The following is a 20,027-nucleotide window of genomic DNA, read 5'->3' as shown; positions in this document are numbered from 1 at the left end:
TTGGGTCTTCATTACTGTGTGTGAGCTTTCTCTAGTTGTGGTGAGTGGGGCCTGCTCTTCCCTTGCAGTGTGCGGGCTTCTCATGGCAGTGGCTTCTCTTGTTGCAGAGCATGGGCTTTAGGCGTGTGGGCTTCCATAGTTGTGGCACACGGGCTCAGTAGTTGTGGCTCGCGGGCTCTAGAGCGCAGTCTCAGTAGTTGTGGTGCACAGGCTTAACTGCTCTGCGGCATGTGGGACCTTCCCAGACCAAGGCTTGAACCCGTGTCCCCTGCGTTGGCAGGCAGATTCTTAACCACTGTGCCACCAGGGAAGTCCCTAAAAGGTCTTTTTAAAATAAGCAAAATGATCTTCCATTCTATTTACATGAACTCTAGCATCTTGCCAAACTCTTATTTTTACACATCAAATTAAATATTTGGTAGCAAATTTAGAACCCCCATCGACACTTTTATCTTTTTATGTTGCTCTGGTAAGTTCTGATGTTTTTCTCTTGGTAGCTTAATTTTTTTTAATCCTACTTTGGACTATTCGAGCTTCTGGGACGTACTTTGGATCGTTGGAATTACAGACTTCATTCTGAAATTCCTCTTCATGGGCTTAAAATGCCTTATTTTATTGGTGCCTTCTTTCATCATGCCTTTTAAATCCAAGGTAAGAAAGTAATATGTTTTATTGGAAAGATGTTAGCAGACCATATTAATGCTATTTAGTCTTTGCTTAAATGATTCCTTATATAATTTTTCAGTTTGCTCAATAACCTAATTTTAATTATCTATATTATCTCAGACTGGCAGCTATTTGGTCAAAGACTTGAACCTAAATATTAATCTATTCCAATAAAATCAATTATATTTGCTTTGGAATAATCTAAAAATGAGTCCCCACATCATATATGGGAAAATATATATTTATACTTCTGTTTTCCTCCAGGGCATTGTTAATTGATAATTGATAACTGACTTAGGCAGTTATTCAGTGTTTTTTCATATTTAATGAAAACTTTAAATTTTTATAATCAGCAAAATGTTTTATTATACATAAAACATTTTCAGTCACTCTTTAGAAATTCTTTGAAAACAGACCACTCAGTGACTGTAATATCTAAAGAACCAAGTTGAGGTTGTCAGTCATAACCATTATCATTATGAAGATTAATTTTATAGTTGTGTTATTGTGCCATATACCCATGATGTTCTCAGCCCAATATGAAGTATTTGCATTGTGCATGTAAGTACCTTGGGTGGCTCTATTTGTTTTCTTTTTTCTTCCTTTTTAGGGTTATTGGTATATGGTTTTAGAAGAATTATGTCAGTATTACCGAACTTTTGTCCCCGTACCAGTTTGGTTTCGTTACCTTATAAGCTATGGGGAGTTTGGTAATGTAACTGGATGGAGTCTTGGGATATTGCTGGCTTTACTCTACCTCATACTAAAAGTAGGTAACATAATAAATCTTATCATTTATAATGATTCATATAATACTGTTTACATATTTTACATGACTGCTTTTCTCTTTATATATTTTATAGTTTATCTTCATATCACTAGTTTGAAGTAATGGCAGATTCTATATCTACTTAGAAATGGAGAAATGGAAATAGGTATCTTAATCCAGTGGTTCTCAGATTTTATTGGGGGAGTGGACCTCTAAGCATGGATTATCTAAGGTGGAGGGGAACAAGTAGAATAGAACATACCCATCCCCTACAGTAGCATCTCTCATACACATAATTCTCAAACTAGTGGAGTATCTCGTCCTGTTCCCTCTATGCCTGTTCCCCTCAGCTTAATCACTTTATGAAACGTTAAATAGGTTAAGGACATGTGAACCAGATAAAATTGCCTTGCCTTTGATTTAGTTGTTTATATTTATCTTGACCAAATTGTAACTCTGGGCATTCAGATGTACTTCATTTTGGTTAAGAGTTGGCTGAAACTGATAAATTGAGTAAAATATTCCATAATTGGACTTTAAATATATTTAGAATGAAATGATTAGTTGTGATATGCAATGAGCATAAAATTAATATCAGTATTTGATATTAGCTTTGATCTCTGAGTTTAGCAGGTAAGGCTCTTTGAATAAATGAATTATTTTCTCTTTCAGCTTCTGGACTTTTTTGGACATCTGAGAACTTTCAGACGGGTTTTGAGAATATTTTTTACACGACCAGTAAGTATTTTTTAATCAGAAAAAACACTTTTTATCTTTCTTTCTACATTATAAAAATGTTTTAGTTCAGCAGTTTTACAAATGCAGATTTCATAATTATGTGGTTTTTTAGAAAAACTTCTTGTACTTTGGCACTTGGGGCTGTGATGATATAGAGGTTTTGTTTCTGTGATAAGTTTAACTTGCACATTGACAACCACCTGATAGTTGATGAAGTACTTATATATTTGAGTTTGCCTCTTGCCCTTTCAAATCACTTGACATTCTTAAGGGTTTATAAACATTCCCTTAAAAATCTTATGAACTTTTGTTTCTCTTCCTTTATTTAAGCCACAAACAGTAGCTTTGTGTATTTTCATTAACTCCTATTCAACTTCTGTGAAAGTGCTTATACTATAATTTATTGTGTATATGAAGAAAGCTCATTACCAAAAATCATGTCCCTTGAAATTTTCTTACTGGAAAAATTTCCCCAATACGGAGTTCTGTATGCACAAATAAGTTCATGACAATAACAGTAAATTTAACAATAACAAAACAATTTTAACAATAAATTGAGACTCCAATGTCAACTGTAACTTTATTATGTTATTCTACTGATGTAACGAACTGCAGAAAAAGGGTATCATAGCCCAAATGATAAATAGCTCATTTGCTATTTAGTAGCCTCAGAAGTTCTCAGTATAGTGTGATCACCAGGTTTCAGAGTTTGATTCTCAGTTTTGCAGTCCATTAGGTACTTAACAACTATGTGGTCAGGACTCAGGGGAATCTGATGTACAAGAATGCCAGTCTAATAATATATGTTTAAAAAAAACAGGATTATACCAACAAAGTGGAGTAAACTAACTGGCCAGGGCACCCTTTCCTAAAGACAGTAATGTATTAAGTTTTTTTTTTTTGCGGTACGTGGGCCTCTCACTGCTGTGGCCTCTCCCGTTGCGGAGCACAGGCTCTGGACGCAGCGCAGGCTCAGCGGCCACGGCTCACGGGCCCAGCCGCTCTGCGGCATGTGGGATCTTCCCAGACCAGGGCACAAACCTGCGTCCCCTGCATCGGCAGGCGGACTCTCAACCACTGCACCACCAGGGAAGCCCTGTATTAAGTTTTGCTGCATCCTATTCAGACTTCTTTCTTTAGATAAGATACAATAAAATTGAGACTTCAGCTTTTGAGTTTATTCAGTTGATTATGTATCGGCCACTTTGCTGTAGCAATTAATCTAGTAAGGCTTCAGCTGAAATACTTTTGATATTCTTTCTCTGTGAAGCATAAATAGACTATCACAGATCACTCTGTTTTATTCCTGGGATTCTCAGGTTCCTTAATGTTGCCCTGAAAATGGCAATCATCATCAGGGTGTCTTCACCTGAAGGGAGTCTGCAAAGTGCCAGACAAGAGTGCTATTTTAAAAGCTTGTCAGCATACATATCTGCAGTGTACTCTGCTACATGACATTTATTGAAGGGAAACTGGCACCAAGATCATCCGTCAGTATCTCAGTTTGTTTCTGGAATCTTTAACATGACCAATCTCAAAAAAATCTTCGTTTTCAATGTTTTCATCCGTTGAGTCTTAGTTTGATTTTGTTAACCCTTGATAACAAGAAGTTTAGGTCACAGCTTCAGGTTGCTGAGTCAAGTCATGCTTTTGCTCTCATTACCATGACTGAAACTTGGGTGTTCTTTCTTTTTCTCAGCCACCTTTTCCACATCATTTCTACAGAAAGCTGATCTCATTTGTAACATTTTGTCACATCTAGTTAATGACTAAATTCTACTGAATTTGGTAAGGAAGTTATTAAGATCTTAAAGAGATCAGAAACTTTTTTTTAGGACTTAAGAAGAAAAGGAAATTCAAAGATTTGTGTTATTATTCAGTTTGACAGTATAACTCTACCCAAGTGACATTTTGCAATTACAGTTCTTCGGTAAAATTTTACCATTCTTTCGTAGTACTAAATGCTCCAACTTTTGTGATAAGTAAGGATGATAATTAAAATTATTTTTAGATTTAGTGGCAGGATACTGTTTAGTGGTCCCCAAACCTCCTTCACATTGAACTCATGCGGAGAGCTTTCAGGAATTAGATTCCTGGGTTACATCCTGGTATGTCTGGACCTACTGAATCAATCACCAGTGTGGAGCACAGAAACCTATTTTTAAAGTAGTCTCTACATGAGTTACATTCAGCCAGCCAAGCTCTGGATTGACTTTTTTGAAAAGTGTCATAGGTAATAAGTGGGCTCAATTTGGCAGTACTGGGTCACATAGTACATGAATATAGATCGCATAATGCTGTATTATATTTCAGATCGCTTAGTCTCTTGAGCCATTTGAATTTGAAGCACTGTCATTATTTGGGAATCCAGTGAATCTAACAATCTTCCAGTATCCTATTATGTATTACATAGCGAGTTAACCTTGATGCGATCCATCCAGGCATCATTCTGCATACATAGTTCAGCTCTGAAATGTTTATATCCTTTGGGAGAGTTTTCAAATGCCTAGTTCCTTGGAGATTTGAGAAATACAGTACCATCTATGTATTTAAGGAACAGAAAAGAAATTTGGAGGAACATAACTTCTTATCTTTATAGAGTCACGGAGTGGCTGCCAGCAAGAGACAGTGTTCAGATGTGGATGATATTTGTTCAATATGTCAAGCTGAATTTCAAAAGCCAATTCTTCTCACCTGTCAGGTAATTGTATTTTTAAGCAACCTCAATACAGCACTTCTCTGTGATCTGCAAACGTCACATTTATGTTACTTATAGAGAAATATACACTATTCAGCAGAAAGTAGCATTCAGGGCACATACTACTAATTTCTTATTTGTGATTAGGGGTTTGGTAGGTTAGTTAAATCTTGCCCCTTAGTTCTAATGATTTTTTTTTTTTCTTTTTGCGGTACGCGGGCCTCTCACTGTTGCGGAGCACAGGCTCCAGATGCGCAGGCTCAGCGGCCATGGCTCACGGGCCTAGCCGCTCCGTGGCATGTGGGATCTTCCCACACTGGGGCACAAACCCGTGTCCCCTGCATCGGCAGGCGGACTCTCAACCACTGCGCCACCAGGGAAGCCCAGTTCTAATGATTTTTATGTAGAGGAGTGTATAAAGGGGAAAAAAAAATTCAAATGGCATACTGGATACCAAAGTGACTGGGAAACAGACTATTTTTAATAATTGAATACTAGTCTTTTAGAATAATACCAGCATTTGTTACTGGACTGTATAAGGCCCTTTCTTATACTTTATTTCAGTAACCCTCAAAGACTTTATTAAGCTGTTAGTCATTATACTTGATCTTAAAGTTATCACCTGAGGATAGCTTGTATTTTATTAAAAGTGGTTAAACGGATAGTACAAGTCAGAATAATACTTGTGCCTCTACCACGAACACCGCTGTGTTCTTGAATGTTATACTTTGTTTTCTCACTTGTAAAATAAAGGGATTAGTGTCCTCCAAATTCCCTTTCAGCTCTAGAGTATGATTCTCTGCAATGTGATGAATTTAAAATTGAAATGTTATCAACTATAAAATCTAGTTCTTAATTTCCTTACAGCATATATTTTGTGAAGAGTGCATTACCTTATGGTTTAACAGAGAGAAAACATGTCCGCTGTGCAGAACTGTGATTTCAGACCATATAAACAAATGGCAAGACGGAGCCACTTCATCACACCTTCAAATATATTAAGTTCTAAACTTAATATTAAGGCCACAAAACACTAATTTTATTTGGTTACAGTGACTATTGGTAAAGACATTAGAATGGATTTTCAGGGCTGGAAGTTAAGGAAAATGTTTCCAAATGGTTTTAGAATATTAATAATAAGGCAAGTGTGTAGTCCAGCTTCTCAAAAGATTAAATGAAAGAACCCTATATTTAAATATATATATAAGTAATGTTCAACATAATGCATATGCAACATTTATTCTATCCTATTTGACAGATAATTGCAGTGTTAAATTGTAAATGTGTTTTCTTGTTAATGTTACCAAAATGACAACTGGATAACTAGAACTAGTGGTTTTAGAGGAATTCAGGTATTCTTTCCTGACACTGTTTTCGGAATAAAGAATATTTTTCATAATATTTTAAGATACACATTACCTGAAAGTAGAATTTTCTTTAATATTGACTTTTATAATTACCATTCTAAAATTTCTCATAAAATTTGTATTTTTAAATGAATGCTCTAAATGCTATATTTTACCTGTACAATCAGATTTTTCTAAGGAAGATTAATTTACTGAGGATGAAATATTTTAATATTGTATTATTCTCTGTAGTGTGATTAGCAGTCATTGAGAACAGCTGGTTTAAATTCCTTTTCTTTGTGGACTTCATACATACAATCCTGCCATCAGCTTTAATGTTCATGGTCTTGCTTTTTGGAAAGTGCCACGGACTTTCTTGGATTATTAAAATAATTCACATGGATTACAAACAGCTGGCTTCACTGATGATTTGAATTGAGTGACAAACAAGAGCAACTCAAAACACTTAGAAAAGAATTCCTCGGGACTTCCCTGGCGGTCCAGTGGTTAAGACTCCGCACTTCCAATGCAGGGGACGTGGGTTTGAGCTCTGGTCGGGGAACTAGGCTCCCACATGGTGCGTGGCCAAAAAAAAAAAAAGAAAAAAAAGGATTTCCCCGTATAACTAGTCTTCTCCAGAAGAGTTTTGGAGTCTCATGCTTGAATCACCATTACTTGGGAGGTTAAAGCTTGCACTCAGGCCAACACAAGCTTTGGAGAGTGTGGTTAGTTTGTCTACAGGTATTTGTGCAGGGTGGTGGAAAGAGAATGAGGCACTTTCTCTCTCACTATGAAACCTCTAAGGGAGGATGGATCTATACCAGAAATCCAAAGGACTGGTTATTATATATATTTAGATGCAAGGCCTCTGCCCATTTTCTCTTTTACCATCTATCAGTTTGCACACAAGAAAAAGATAGTGGTGGGAAGTAGAAGCTACGAGGTAGAGGTAGAAAACAAATTTGCAGTGCTGATAAGACAAAGATTAAACCAACCTGGATTAATAAGGATAGTGACCAACTAGATACAGGTTAAACCACTTCTCATGCCTTATGGCCACCCAAATTGACAAAAGAACATCTTCTCCCCAGGTGAATATTGCTAGATTATAAGTGCAACTGTTCCTGTTTATTCAGGATGAAATACTTAACTATGTTACGTACTTTGAGAACCACTGCAAATACTAAAAAACAAGCTTACTTGGCCTTAAATCACCTTCCTAACTTGGTGGTGAAGCTAATAGTTGTTATTTAGGTATGCAGCAGGGGATAAGTGAGAAAGACAATTTGAGATTAGAATTTGGGTGTGAAGGATATGCTGACTTCTTGATAAAAACATAAGAGTAACACCTTAAACACATAGGTTACTTCAGCCCTAATACCTACTTACCACACTTACTTACCCTATGGCCATATGGATAGCTTTGTTTCTTAATATGACTGAATAACAAAAGAAGTCCCTGGTGGACAGTGGGGTTTTTTGTTTTTGTTTTCTTAACAAACAAGAAAGCAGTTCACATATGAGTTTAAAAGGAGGAAAATGTAACAGGAGAGCTTTGCCATTCACTAGTAACATTGATGAACTAGAAGCATTTCTCTTATTTTTATTCCTTCACCTCAAAAACAGGAAAAGGGATTCAAACCCCATTTATTCTGTGAATTCAGATCACATCCTCTAAAAGACTGTTTTATCAACATCAAGAGTCACTACTATGTTTTATAAAAAAGTACGTTTGAGAACTTCTGTAGAGAAACCATCTTGGCAAGTGTGATAGAATTACCTCATAAATAAGAGGTGGTTTACACAAAACACCCATCTTACAGTAGATATATTGAGACATTAGTTAAAAACAGATTTGTCCACTATGTTATTTTGTTCATACACATCAGGTAATGTAGTTGACAAATGTGGCTGGAAAAACTGTTGTATGTTAGCACAAGAAATTCTTCCATTGTTTTTATGTGAAGCTGGCTTTCACATAACTTTTCACATGAACTTTTTTTTTCAAGCAACCAATTCAATTCTACTATTTGACAGAACTTGGAAATCACAGATGTTTAACACCTAATATAAAATCAGTACTAAAACTTGTTATAAATTTAAATTGCTTCAATTTCTCCACAAAAACAGTTTTATGACTGTCATTCTTCACATAAATAGTTTATTAAATATGAGAATCTGAACACATCTGGCATGTTAATGGGAAAAATTATTGAAACCACATGTGTACCTGATAGTTATTTCTTCCTATCTTAGGATAATAATAATTTAAAAAAATCACTTCTATTTTATGTTCATTCAAATTTGCATTTAATTTCTATTTACATTCAATCAATCTGAAATCAAATACTTAATACAGTAAACTAAACAAGATGAAAAGCAGAAAAGGTGTTACCCTCAAAGCACTCCTAATAAGGCAGCTGAAGAATTTACTCTGGTAGATGCAAAGCCAACTTGGGGTAGGAAAAAAAATAATAGTTTAAAGAGCAAACACAGATGAACCCATCTTTCAAATGTTACTTTAGATAATCCACTGATATAATACTTGTGCTATAGTGGTAAATTAAGAATCACACATGAAGAATTTTGTATCAATCAGCAACAGACCACAGGTCATGGTGGAACAGATACTTTATGATTATTTTGTCCAGCTTGCTAGTGTCTACTCCTATGAAAAAAGGTAGATGTTTGGACACTGATGTTTTTATTTGAGGAATTAACCATTTCTACAGCCTCAAAATCCATTCTGCATAAATCGAACATTTCTCATGAGAATAATCTTAGATCTAGCCCTTATAAGCTAGGAACCATATGACTAAGTAACCAAAATAGTTAGGTGCTATATTAAATATAAAATCCAAGGCTTGGGATATTAATACTATTGAAGATGCAGCTTATTTATAATCATTTATTTCTTAAAGAATGTTGAATTTATGGAGTATCATACATGCATTCTTCCCCCCCCCCAATTACCTTCTATCTCAAAAAATAGTACGGAAGAATTCTTCTTGAAGGATTCAAATTAGTTAAGACCATAAAGGGGAAAAAGAAATAACAGTTTTCCTAAAAATCTGGTTCAAGTTCAATAATTAATACTTTACATTGTTAATCACAGCTGGTTTATAAATCTCAGTTTATTCTGTAATGCTACAAACCTTATAAAATCAAAATTAGTAAACTTCAGTTCTCAATGATTATATTTTAATTAAAAAACAGCATGTATAAAATAAAAAAATATCCTGTAATAGCTGATTTTAAAGAAAATAATCAAGTGATGAAAGAAAAACACTTAATCTCTTTATACACTTACCTGGAATAATCATAAAGAACTTTCTTAGAAACTCAAGACTAGTATTATTGACATATATTTTTAAACTATGCTTGGGTTTTTACAAATAAATATAGGGTAAGCCATATTGCATAGGTGTGTGCTTTCTGTCTGTGACACTAAAGTGGCACTTGACATGTTTTCACAGTCATAGTAGGAATATCCATTTATGAAACAATTTCTCAATAAACTTGCCACAGTGTAGAAAATTAACTTCACTGAATGTTAAGTTTGAAAAACTTATTTGTGTGGATGGTAGGTGTGCAATTAATACTTTTTATGCAGAAAGTTACAGTGTTTGCCACTATTGCTGGCAGTACTAATTATGAAACTGGTTTAACTATGGGGTGGTTATAGCCAGCCAATCACAGTGCAAATGTTACTAGCAAATAGGACTGAGGAGGAATATTTTGGTGTAAAACTTTCACTGGAATTTGGTCAGGCAGTCAACACTATAGTTAGTAAACTCATTTGAAAACAAGTATCAGAGTAGTACAAGCCATTTACAGTCTGAAATGAAGCCTGTACAAATCACCATAGCTTTTTGGGTTCTGTTTTTCAGACATCATAAACTGTCAGAGAACAAAGACCTGCACTTTAAGTACAATTTCTGCCCTTACCATTATTTAGTTTCTAATTTATTAGCTACAGTTATAAAGTTCTCAGTAGACTGCTGCAATAAGGGAAGAGGAGGTCTAGAGGGAGTGATTTAAAAAAAAAAAAAAAAGGCTTTCTGTCCGAAGATGAGCTGTTATCAATTGTTTCATTTATTGCCACAATTGAAAAGGTATATTTCCAATCATTTTTCATGGTTCTATTTTTGCTTAATGTCATAGGATTTCATCTTATCTCACTCGAACCGCCATTTAAATAAGCAAAGCTTTTTCTGGCTGAATTCAACATGCATAAATAATTTTATGGCTTGGATCCTATGGCTCAAAAAGGTTTGGAGAACATAGCAAGCAGCATCCATTTAAAAAAAATCATAGAGTTGCAAAATATTACAAATTGACTTTGCACACTCAGACTGAAGACATTATAAAAGACAAACAAAAAGGTGGTAAGACTCAACTGCAACTGCATGATCATCTATTATACCAGTATGCACTGAAATAATATTTTTATAAAGCTCTGCAGATATTAAACCCTTTCACCAGCTAAAAGTCAGGGAAACGCTCTCTTTAAGGCAGAAGTATTTAAGAAAGGTAAAGTTACCTTTATTTTTATTCTTTGTACCTGTAAATCACTTATGTAGACTTCATTACAATTTTCAAAAACATAGTGTCTTGTTAACATGTTTCCTAAATTAAGCCACTGAGTTTTCTTATTCACTGTGGAAGACATTCATCAAAAGGCCATCAAATACTTTTACAATCAAAAAATGTAGCCCCAATATAGGAAAAAAAATACCTTTTTTCCTTTTAAAACCGTTGAGGAAAAAATGTAAGGAAGGCAGACACCAAAAACAGTAAAAAGAAGTAAAACTTAAAACCTTACCAATTTGCTGTAAAGAGATTATACATAGAGGGTAGACCGTGGCAACACCCTCTTCCCCTGGATCTCCCTCCTCTCTCTCTCACTTTGCCGCCCTCGATATCCATTTTATCCTCTCTTCTGTCCTTCTTCAGCCATAGGCTGAACACATTTGACGTCTTGAACCAAATACTGGTATAAGGTGGCGATATTTTTCCAGTGCAATGCAGGCCCAGGATAAGGATGAAATGTAGGACATACAACTTATGCCCATTCCAAGGCTTCCAGTTAAGCTTAGCACATAATAGTACTGCAAGTAGAAATGATTAAATAGATTTTTTTTCCCTAGTATTACAGACAGGTATTGCAGCTGGGTTACTGAAAATAAAGCCCAAGTCCACCCCAATCCCTCAAACGAGCCACAGCTGTGGTTAACAATGATTCATTTGCATTTTTATTATTTCACCAAGAGAAGAAACAGAAGTTGTCTGGCTTTCTTCACACCAATAATTTCGCATTTTAAAGTTTGGGATGTTTTCCATAATGAGCTGAATCAAAAATCTATTTGAAAAATATATATTTATATAAAAAAAGATTCAGGTTGTTTGCACGTAAAACATCAATTGTTAAGTTTCTTTCGTCTTTGATTCCATGTTGCTGGAAAGTTTGACCAAGCTTGCATGCTAATTTGTCCTTAGTTGCAAGTATTACAGGCAAACTCATACTTTGCCTAATGAAAGGATAACCCCTCTTCGACACAATCAGAACTCAACAGTGATTCAGAAGCAACATCCTACCCTTAATACTGTCAGTTTCGAGCCATCAACATGAAATCCTTGATAGGTTGAGACGATGTTGCTAGGAATCAGTTAATTGATGTGCCTAAGAGTTCCGCAGTACTATTTTCACTTAAGTTTTTTTGCACCATTGATTGATTTTTTAAAATCCATGTTTATTTTTCCTCTGTCCAATGTGTTCTATGTAATGACACTGACTCTTCGAGACTGTCATTTTGAGTCTTCTTGTTTCACCCTGCGGGATGCTCACACATCCCCTCCCCACCTTTTTTGCCTTAAATTCATTAAAAGCATTGCTCTGTCATAGATTCATACGCAGGTGTTCTGGTCGTTTGGAGATCATGGGAAAAGCTTGTTTTTTGTATGGCCCGGAGTTCGGCTGTCGTATTGGAAGTGGTGCTGAAGCTTCCCCACTCGTCGTCACATCCATCTGCTCTATTCCACTTGTTTCCATTGGGTACTCCACAGGCGCCTGAGGATTTGCCGTGCTGGCTGAAGCACCTCTTCCCCAGAAATCCCCAGGAGAAAATTTGACAGGGCTTTAAGACAAGGAAGAGCTATCATTCGTCTCAAGTACTATCTCAACAAGGAACATTTCCCTTACATTTAAAGGGAGTGGGGTAATGTGACCGTTTTTTTCCATTTAATTTCATTTTTGTGTGGATTAGTACAAAAGCAGAAGTTAAGCCATTTCTCCCCTAGACTAACTGCTACTTTCCTAACTGGTCTCTTTTACCTCTCTACTTGCCCTCATAAAACCGTCAATGATACTTACTTTTTAAAAAAAATCATTTTCTCCCCCACTTAAAACGGCTGCTCATTGCATTTAGAATATTTCTCCAAACCTCTGCCATTCTCTTCCTCGCTCACCACACTTCAGGAATGTTGACCTGCCTTTCGTTTCCAAAAAAAAGGCCAAGTTTTTTCCTCCCTTAGGGCTTCTGCATGAGCTGTTCTTCTACCTGTAACATCCTTGTATTTCTGTATTTTGTATGGCTAGCTATTTCTCCATGAATAGGAGTCCCCTTGTTATTTTTTGCATTCTAGTACCACACTCTATATTTTTCGCATAGCATTTGGCACTACTTGTAATTACATATTTTATTTCTTTCTTTGTTTATTTTGACTCTCTCTCACTAAATTGTAAGCTTCATCAGGACAAGGACAATTCCTGTCTTAATCATGTGTCCCCAGAATGTAGCACAACCCCTGGTACACAATAAATGCTGAATGAATGGTTAAAGAGTACACTTTCCAGTGCAACGGCTTATTTTCAGGAGGGGAGGTAAACTATATAGCATATTATCATTGATTAGTCACAGACTAGTCACTTGCAATATTAGAAGGTGTAGAGCTGTGCTTATGTCAAAGAGAATGACAGATCTTCCATTTATGTTAACTTAGCATAAATTTCTTAAGCAATGCTCTTCCAGGTTAAAAAAAAGAATAACAAAGTCTGAATACCTGACAGGTGTTCGTGGGCTGCCAATAAATCTTCGAGGTGACCGGATTTTTGGTTCAAAGGAAAACTTTTCTTTCACGCTTTCAAGTACAGATGGAGCCACATATGTAAAACCCTGAAAGACAGCAACAGTGGACTACAGAATAGGATTTTGTCATGTACATCAAGAAAGTGTGGTGGTTCAATCTCTGACACACCAAGACAATGATGTACACCTAAAATCACCAATGTAGATACTATCCAGTCTCGTCAATCTCATTTCACACCCGTTACCTTCTTTCCAGTCATTTCTTGAGGCACAGACCTCCAGAGAGCAGAATTCTATTGAGCCGCATATGCCAGCAAACAAAATTTCACTCTACTGAAAGGAGGAGAACAAAACAGGAAAATGCAGGCTCTACATTAAGATGTTAAATACAGGGCTTCCCCGGTGGCGCAGTGGTTGAGAGTTCGCCTGCCGATGCAGGGGACACGGGTTCGTGCCCCGGTCTGGGAAGATCCCACATGCCGCGGAGCGGCTGGGCCCATGAGCCATGGCCGCTGAGCCTGCGCTCCGCAATGGGAGAGGCCACAACGGTGAGGCCCGCGTACCGCAAAAAAAAAAAAAAAAAAAGAAAAAAGATGTTAAATACAAAGATAAATGCAAAGAAAATTCTAGTGTTCCTAGCCACATGCATATAAGCAACTAAGATTATCACCCCCAAACAGTTTCTCATTATTAGGCCAAAGTCAAAATAGAATTCTCTAACTTGGCACATGTGATCTTTCTGGTTTTATACCAATGAATGGGTAGATTCAGATTTTCCTGATGAATAAGGGTCAGCATTGTGAAAACTTAATTTTAACAGACACTAATGCAATTTTGTTAGCTTTAGTTCTTTCTTGGACCTTGCTATTAGGCTACCAGCTATCATTTATCTTGCTGTTCATGTTCATCCCTTTAACAGTTAATCTTATACCTGTCTTCCCTTCTGTTTATTCTTGTCACTTATGAGTAGGCATTTGAGTTATAATAAAAAGACTCAGTAAGGCTCTGGGTGAAGTCCTAAAGAGTAAGGTGCAATTCTGTAGAGCATATGCTTTGTTGTGACAGCTACATGTGGACTACGAAGGCCGTTTCCCCGCATGTTCTTGTGGGCTAAAGCTATAACTACCAAGAGGACCAGACTGTGCCTTAATCATCTTTGAATTTCCTTGAATTCTAATAGGAATTGAAATATTAATTGAACTGAAGTTACTACAGCCACAATCTCCAGATAAGTGGGCTGTTACTATTTTAAATTAATTTTAGTGCTCGCTTAAAACAGATACACGTTGTGTACAGAATTCTGGCTACAACCTAACAAATGAATTGTTCTTGTATTCATTAGTTAGCCAATTTAAGTAATTAAGAAAAGCTCAACACGGATTTCCCTGGTGGTCCAGTGGTAAAGAATTTGCCTTCCAATGCAGGGGATAAGGGTTCAACCCCTGGTCAGGGAACTAAGATCCCACATGCTGTCGGGCAACTAAGCCTGCGTGCCATAACTACTGAGCTTGTGCGCCTCAACTACAGAGCCTGCGTGCCACAAACTACAGAGCCCTTGCACTCTAGAACCCACGCGCCACAACTACAGAGCCCACGTGCCCTGGAACCCGCGCACCACAACTAGAGAAGAGAAAACCCGCACGCCACAGCTAGAGAAAAGCCTGCATGACACAACGAAGAGCCTGGATGCCACAATGAAAGATCCTGCATGCCTCAACAAAGATACCGCAACTAAGACCCAACACAGCCATAAACAAATAAAAAAATAAAAAAATCAGCAATACTTTAACTGGAATGAAAGCTTAGATACATAACTTTTGCCACCACAACTTTGGATTTCTTTGTAGTAAGGTGTTTCTAGACTTTTTTTTTTTAATGGGGGAGAACAATTGTCAAACTAGCTAAAACTCTATAATGCCCAGTTGAAAAAAAGGTCTGTATGTTAAGTCAAAGGTATAAATTCCACATCAGTAGAAAACAAAATTCCACATCATGAAAGAAAAAAAGAAAGCAATGACACAATTAAAATGAATCATGCCTACTTCCCTGATAAGAGATTGTACTAAGGGGGATACAGTAACTTTGCATCATGCTGACATAAATTTAATAATATGCATTCATCTTTCCCTCTTATGTAATTAAAATGCTATAAAATTATATTTTGCATGTATATTCTTATATCACCATATAATCATACATTTATAGAATTATTACTATTCAGTGTTGTTTACTGAAAAGCATACTGTACTATGGTGACTTAAGTGTTATTTTGCCCATACACAATTTTTGTATTCCATGCTAACTTTAGAACTGACCCTCCACCCCCAAAAATACAACACTACTGTGGTGTGTTATACTGAGAGCATTATTATTATTATTATTATTTTTACTGAGAGCATTATTTTTAAAAAAAGTTTGAAAATTAAGTTAGCGACAAATCCAGTGAACTCAGAAACAAATAAGGAAGAAAAGAAAACTTCCAAATTATTACTTTCCCCATATTCTATTCTCCCTAGGGATAATCCAAAAAGAAATGACAAAGGATAATGACAAAGGAAACAAATGATATAAAATCGGGTAGATATTCACATGACATGTAATTATAGTAATAAAATAAGCACTAGGCAAATAATATGCAATGATGGTCATCAGATATAAACCTATCATTTCTGTTAATCAAAATCTAAAATTTTGTTTTTCTATCTGCTTACAATCACATATGAACCAATATATTTTGATGTCAAATATTCACAATCAACAGGTTAAAAATCCCCTACAGACAAAAATCTTTAGCTGTTTCAGGAATAAAATAGTTACTATGAGCTCTTCTTCTCCTACTGCTATGACTGTGGGTTTCAGTTAAGATGCTGAGCCAAACATTTGAAGTCAGTGGGCTATTCAAAAAAAGGAATCATATACTCTGACTCTACTTGCTAAAATGGAATGCTGGATTATGAAAATGAATTTTCTAACTTATCAACAAGTTATAAGGGGATAACTTTAAAAAAAAAGCACCTCAGGTTATCTACATGAACTATAAAACAAGCAAACTGAAATTTTCTTATTAAAAAGGGCGTTTCTGGGCTTCCCTGGTGGCGCAGTGGTTGAGAGTCTGCCTGCTGATGCAGGGGACACGGGTTCGTGCCCCGGTCCGGGAAGATCCCATATGCCGCGGAGCGGCTGGGCCCGTGAGCCGTGGCAGCAGACCCTGCGCTTCCAGAGCCTGCGTTCCAGAGCCACAACAACGAGGAGCCCATATACCGCAAAAAAAAAAAAAAAAAAAAGGGCATTTCTTACATCCTCATACTTAAATTTCCCATGGGTACATCAGAAATTCTTTCACTCACCAGAAAGACCTGGTTGGCACTTTCACTGAGAGTTGAGTCATCTGGGCTGTCAACAGGTGTCTGACGTGTAAACTTTGAATCAAACTGACTCACATCCTCTTCAGATTGCTTTATAAAAAACAAAATGATTAGAAAATGGTGAACAGACTACATTATACATATCAATCAAATGCATTACATACATTAGAGAAGGCTCTAGATAGACCTCTTTTCTCAGGGTTTGACTGTAATAAAGTAGCAAAATAGCCGTAGCAGGCACAGATTGAAAAATAAATACAGGTGAAAAGTACCAAAGGTCAAACTATATCTTTAGTACACAGTTATCATTCCTATTAAAAATCTGGGGCTTCCCTGGTGGCGCAGTGGTTGAGAGTCCGCCTGCCAATGCAGGGGACATGGGTTCGTGCCCCGGTCCGGGAAGATCCCACATGCCGCGGAGCGGCTGGGCCCGAGCCATGGCCGCTGAGCCTGCGCATCCGGAGCCTGTGCTCCGCAGCGGGAGAGGCCACAACAGTGAGAGGCCCGCGTACCGCAAAAAAAAAAAAAAAAAAAAAAAAAATCTGAATATCTTCCCTTCTCACAAAGCTTCAGTGTGGCTAGCCCACTGGCGAAATCCCTTTTTAGAGACAATTTGCACAGTTGGCAAATTTGTAATAAACTTGAAGCAGAGTTTAAACACAAAGCACGTAATATGCTCTAGTTGAAGTTTCTTCCCATATCTTATTTCATTCCTTTAAATTTCTCAAGGAGCAAAAGTAATATTCTACTCTGCATGAGTATATTTTCTTGTGGAGGAATATTATCACCCAGATCTAACCACCAGATCTGTTTCTTTAATTTCTTCTCTCTGTTACAACATCAGACCATGTGGTTGTGTCAAAAGAACCCAGCAACCGGGACTTCCCTGGCAGTCCAGTTAAGACTCCACGCTTCCACTGCAGGGGGCACAGGTTCCATCCCCAGTCGGGGAACTAAGATCCCGCATGCTGCGCGGTCCAAAGAAAACAACTCAAGAACCTACACAAAGAAGCACCCAGTGTCTAAAGATGGGAAAAACTGAACATCAATAAAAATAACTGCAATGAATTGAAACACAAATATGTTAAACAGCATGAGTTCATAATTATACTAAAAAAAAATCACAATTCATTGGCCAATTTTGGAAGTTAGGGAACTAATTCATTATTTTGCAAACTGGGAAAGAAACATTTATCCTGCCTTTCCTGTATAAACTGCACCTCAGGTAACCAAACAACTGATATAAGAGTATCTTTTTATAGAACAAATTCCACCTAATAAAGAATGAATAACAGTATTAGAGTAAGACAATTTTGCAAACCCCTAATGAAATCTTGGCACTAGGCTATAGATTCTCAACCTTGGCTCTACTGACATTTTGGGCCTGATGATTCTTGTTGTAGGATGTTGCCCTGGGCATTATAGGATGTTTAGCAGCATTTCTGGCCTCTATCCCCTAAGTACCAGTGGCACTCCTCCCTAAGTTGTGACAACTTGTCTCTGACATTGCCAAATCAACCCTGGCTGAGAACCACTGATATAGGCAATAATCAATGACCACTAACTTTTTTTTTTTTTTTTTTTTTTGCGGTACGCAGGCCTCTCACTGTTGCGGCCTCTCCCGTTGCGGACGCACAGGCTCAGCGGCCATGGCTCACGGGCCCAGCTGCTCCGCAGCATGTGGGATCTTCCTGGACTGGGGCACGAACCCGTGTCCCCTGCATCGGCAGGCGGACTCTCAACCACTGCGCCACCAGGGAAGCCCCCGCTAACATTTTTTTAAAAAATGTAAGTACATATTATATCTTCTGATCAAAATATATAGTACCAAAAGTTTAATCTGAATCAGATCTAAACTAAACCTAAACTACCAGTTTCCAGAAATACAAGGAACAGATGAACATGGCTGAGGACAACATGGGGTTAAAATCAGCAAAATCAATGTGAGGACCCCTACAGGACAAACAGTCCAGTTTCTTCAATAAGTCCTCAAAGGAGGAATTGAGAGAGGATATCTATAGATGGAGAGACCTAAGAGACATAGTAACCGAACTATATAGGTCTTGACTGAATCCTTACTGAAACAAACCAACAGGAAAAAAAAGAAACAATTGGGGAAACGGTCAGCTTTTTAGTTGTGATGATAGCACGGTGGTTATGTTTACATTTAAACAAAATGACTTAATAATTTTTGAAGCTGGATAGTTGGTATATGAGGGTTAATTATCCTTACAGTTATATATGTTGAAATTTTAAAGCAAGTCACCTTGTGCTCCAGGACCAAATAATCATCATCATTATCCTATTCCTTCTCCTCCATCATCATCTCAAGAAATAGAAAAAGAAACTATCTTTTCTCAAATTTTGAGATGGGAAAAAGACAAGAACTAATACGCTAACTCATTTACTCATAAGCATATTGTTATGGTTTGAAGTATGTCCCTCCAACAGTCATATAATGAAGTTCTAACCCCCAGTACCTCAGAATGTGACCTTATTTGGAATGAAGGCCATTACAGATGTAATTAGTTAAGATAAGGTCATACTGGAGTAGGGAGGATCCTAACCCAATATGACTGGTGTCCTTACAAAAAAGGGAAAATGTGGACACAGATCTACACACAAGGAGAATGCCACATGAACATGAAGGCAGAGATAGGATGATGTTCCTACAAGCCAAGGAATGCCAAAGATTGCCAGCAAACCACCAAAAGCTAGGGGAAAGGCATGAAACAGTCTCTCACAGCCTTCAGAAGTAACCAACCCTGCCAACACCTTGACCCCAAACTTCTAGCCTCTAGAACTGTGACATAATAAATTTCTATTTAAGCCACCTAGTTTGTGATACTTTGTTATAGAAAAGCAAATTCAAAATAGGGTTGGGTTAAGCAAAACAAAACAAAGCAAATAAACACAAAAGTCCTAAGTACTTGAGATATTTAATCATCTTAGGCAACCAACTTTAAACTAGTTAATATAGCCATCAATTGCTGCTGGCAGTAGTTCCTGAAAAGACTGCACAGAGGGACTTCCCTGGTGGCGCAGTGGGTAGGACTCTGCACTCCCAATGCAGAGGACCTGGGTTTGATCCCTGGTCAGGGAACTAGATCCCACATGCATGCCCCCACTAAGAGTTCGCATGCCACAACTAAGGAGATGCCTGCCGCAGCTAAGGAGCCCGCCTCCTGCAACTAAGACCCGGTGCAACCAAATAAATTAAAAAAAAAAACTGCACAGAATAAAGATTCTGAAGAGAGGATAGACCAAAGTTTTTGAACTATTAATAAATATAAAATGTTTCTGAATGGTCTGATATTTTCTTATTGTAAAAAAGTACCAGGTCCCTCAGATATATGC

At 37.1% G+C, this 20,027-nt stretch overlaps 2 protein-coding genes across 13 annotated transcripts in view; one reads left to right on the top strand and one right to left on the bottom strand.

The window, feature by feature from the left end:
- Positions 1 to 20,027, top strand: part of RNFT1 (ring finger protein, transmembrane 1) — a 34,662-nt gene that overhangs the window by 5,093 nt on the left and 9,542 nt on the right. For 5 of the 9 annotated variants that reach the window (XM_060135112.1, XM_060135116.1, XM_060135113.1 and 2 more), the window contains exons 5-8: positions 498 to 651; positions 1,277 to 1,435; positions 2,108 to 2,173; positions 4,773 to 4,874. In XM_060135112.1, the coding sequence (XP_059991095.1) occupies positions 498 to 651; positions 1,277 to 1,435; positions 2,108 to 2,173; positions 4,773 to 4,874 (481 nt within the window). The other 4 variants (XM_060135110.1, XM_060135111.1, XM_060135118.1 and 1 more) reach the window with 3 other exon arrangements.
- Positions 8,362 to 20,027, bottom strand: part of RPS6KB1 (ribosomal protein S6 kinase B1) — a 39,339-nt gene continuing 27,673 nt past the window's right edge. For 3 of the 4 annotated variants that reach the window (XM_060135105.1, XM_060135108.1, XM_060135107.1), the window contains 3 exons: positions 16,653 to 16,760; positions 13,280 to 13,392; positions 11,450 to 12,354 (listed from right to left, as the gene is read on the bottom strand). In XM_060135105.1, coding sequence (XP_059991088.1) covers positions 12,117 to 12,354; positions 13,280 to 13,392; positions 16,653 to 16,760 — 459 coding nt within the window. In that variant the 3' untranslated portion in view covers positions 11,450 to 12,116. Of the gene's footprint in view, positions 12,355 to 13,279; positions 13,393 to 16,652; positions 16,761 to 20,027 lie in introns of all 4 variants that reach the window. The other variant, XM_060135106.1, reaches the window with a different exon arrangement.

The sequence above is a fragment of the Lagenorhynchus albirostris genome, chromosome 20, assembly GCF_949774975.1.
Source record: "Lagenorhynchus albirostris chromosome 20, mLagAlb1.1, whole genome shotgun sequence".
In the NCBI taxonomy this organism is placed as follows: domain Eukaryota; kingdom Metazoa; phylum Chordata; class Mammalia; order Artiodactyla; family Delphinidae; genus Lagenorhynchus; species Lagenorhynchus albirostris.
This window is presented reverse-complemented; position numbering and strand designations above follow the sequence as displayed.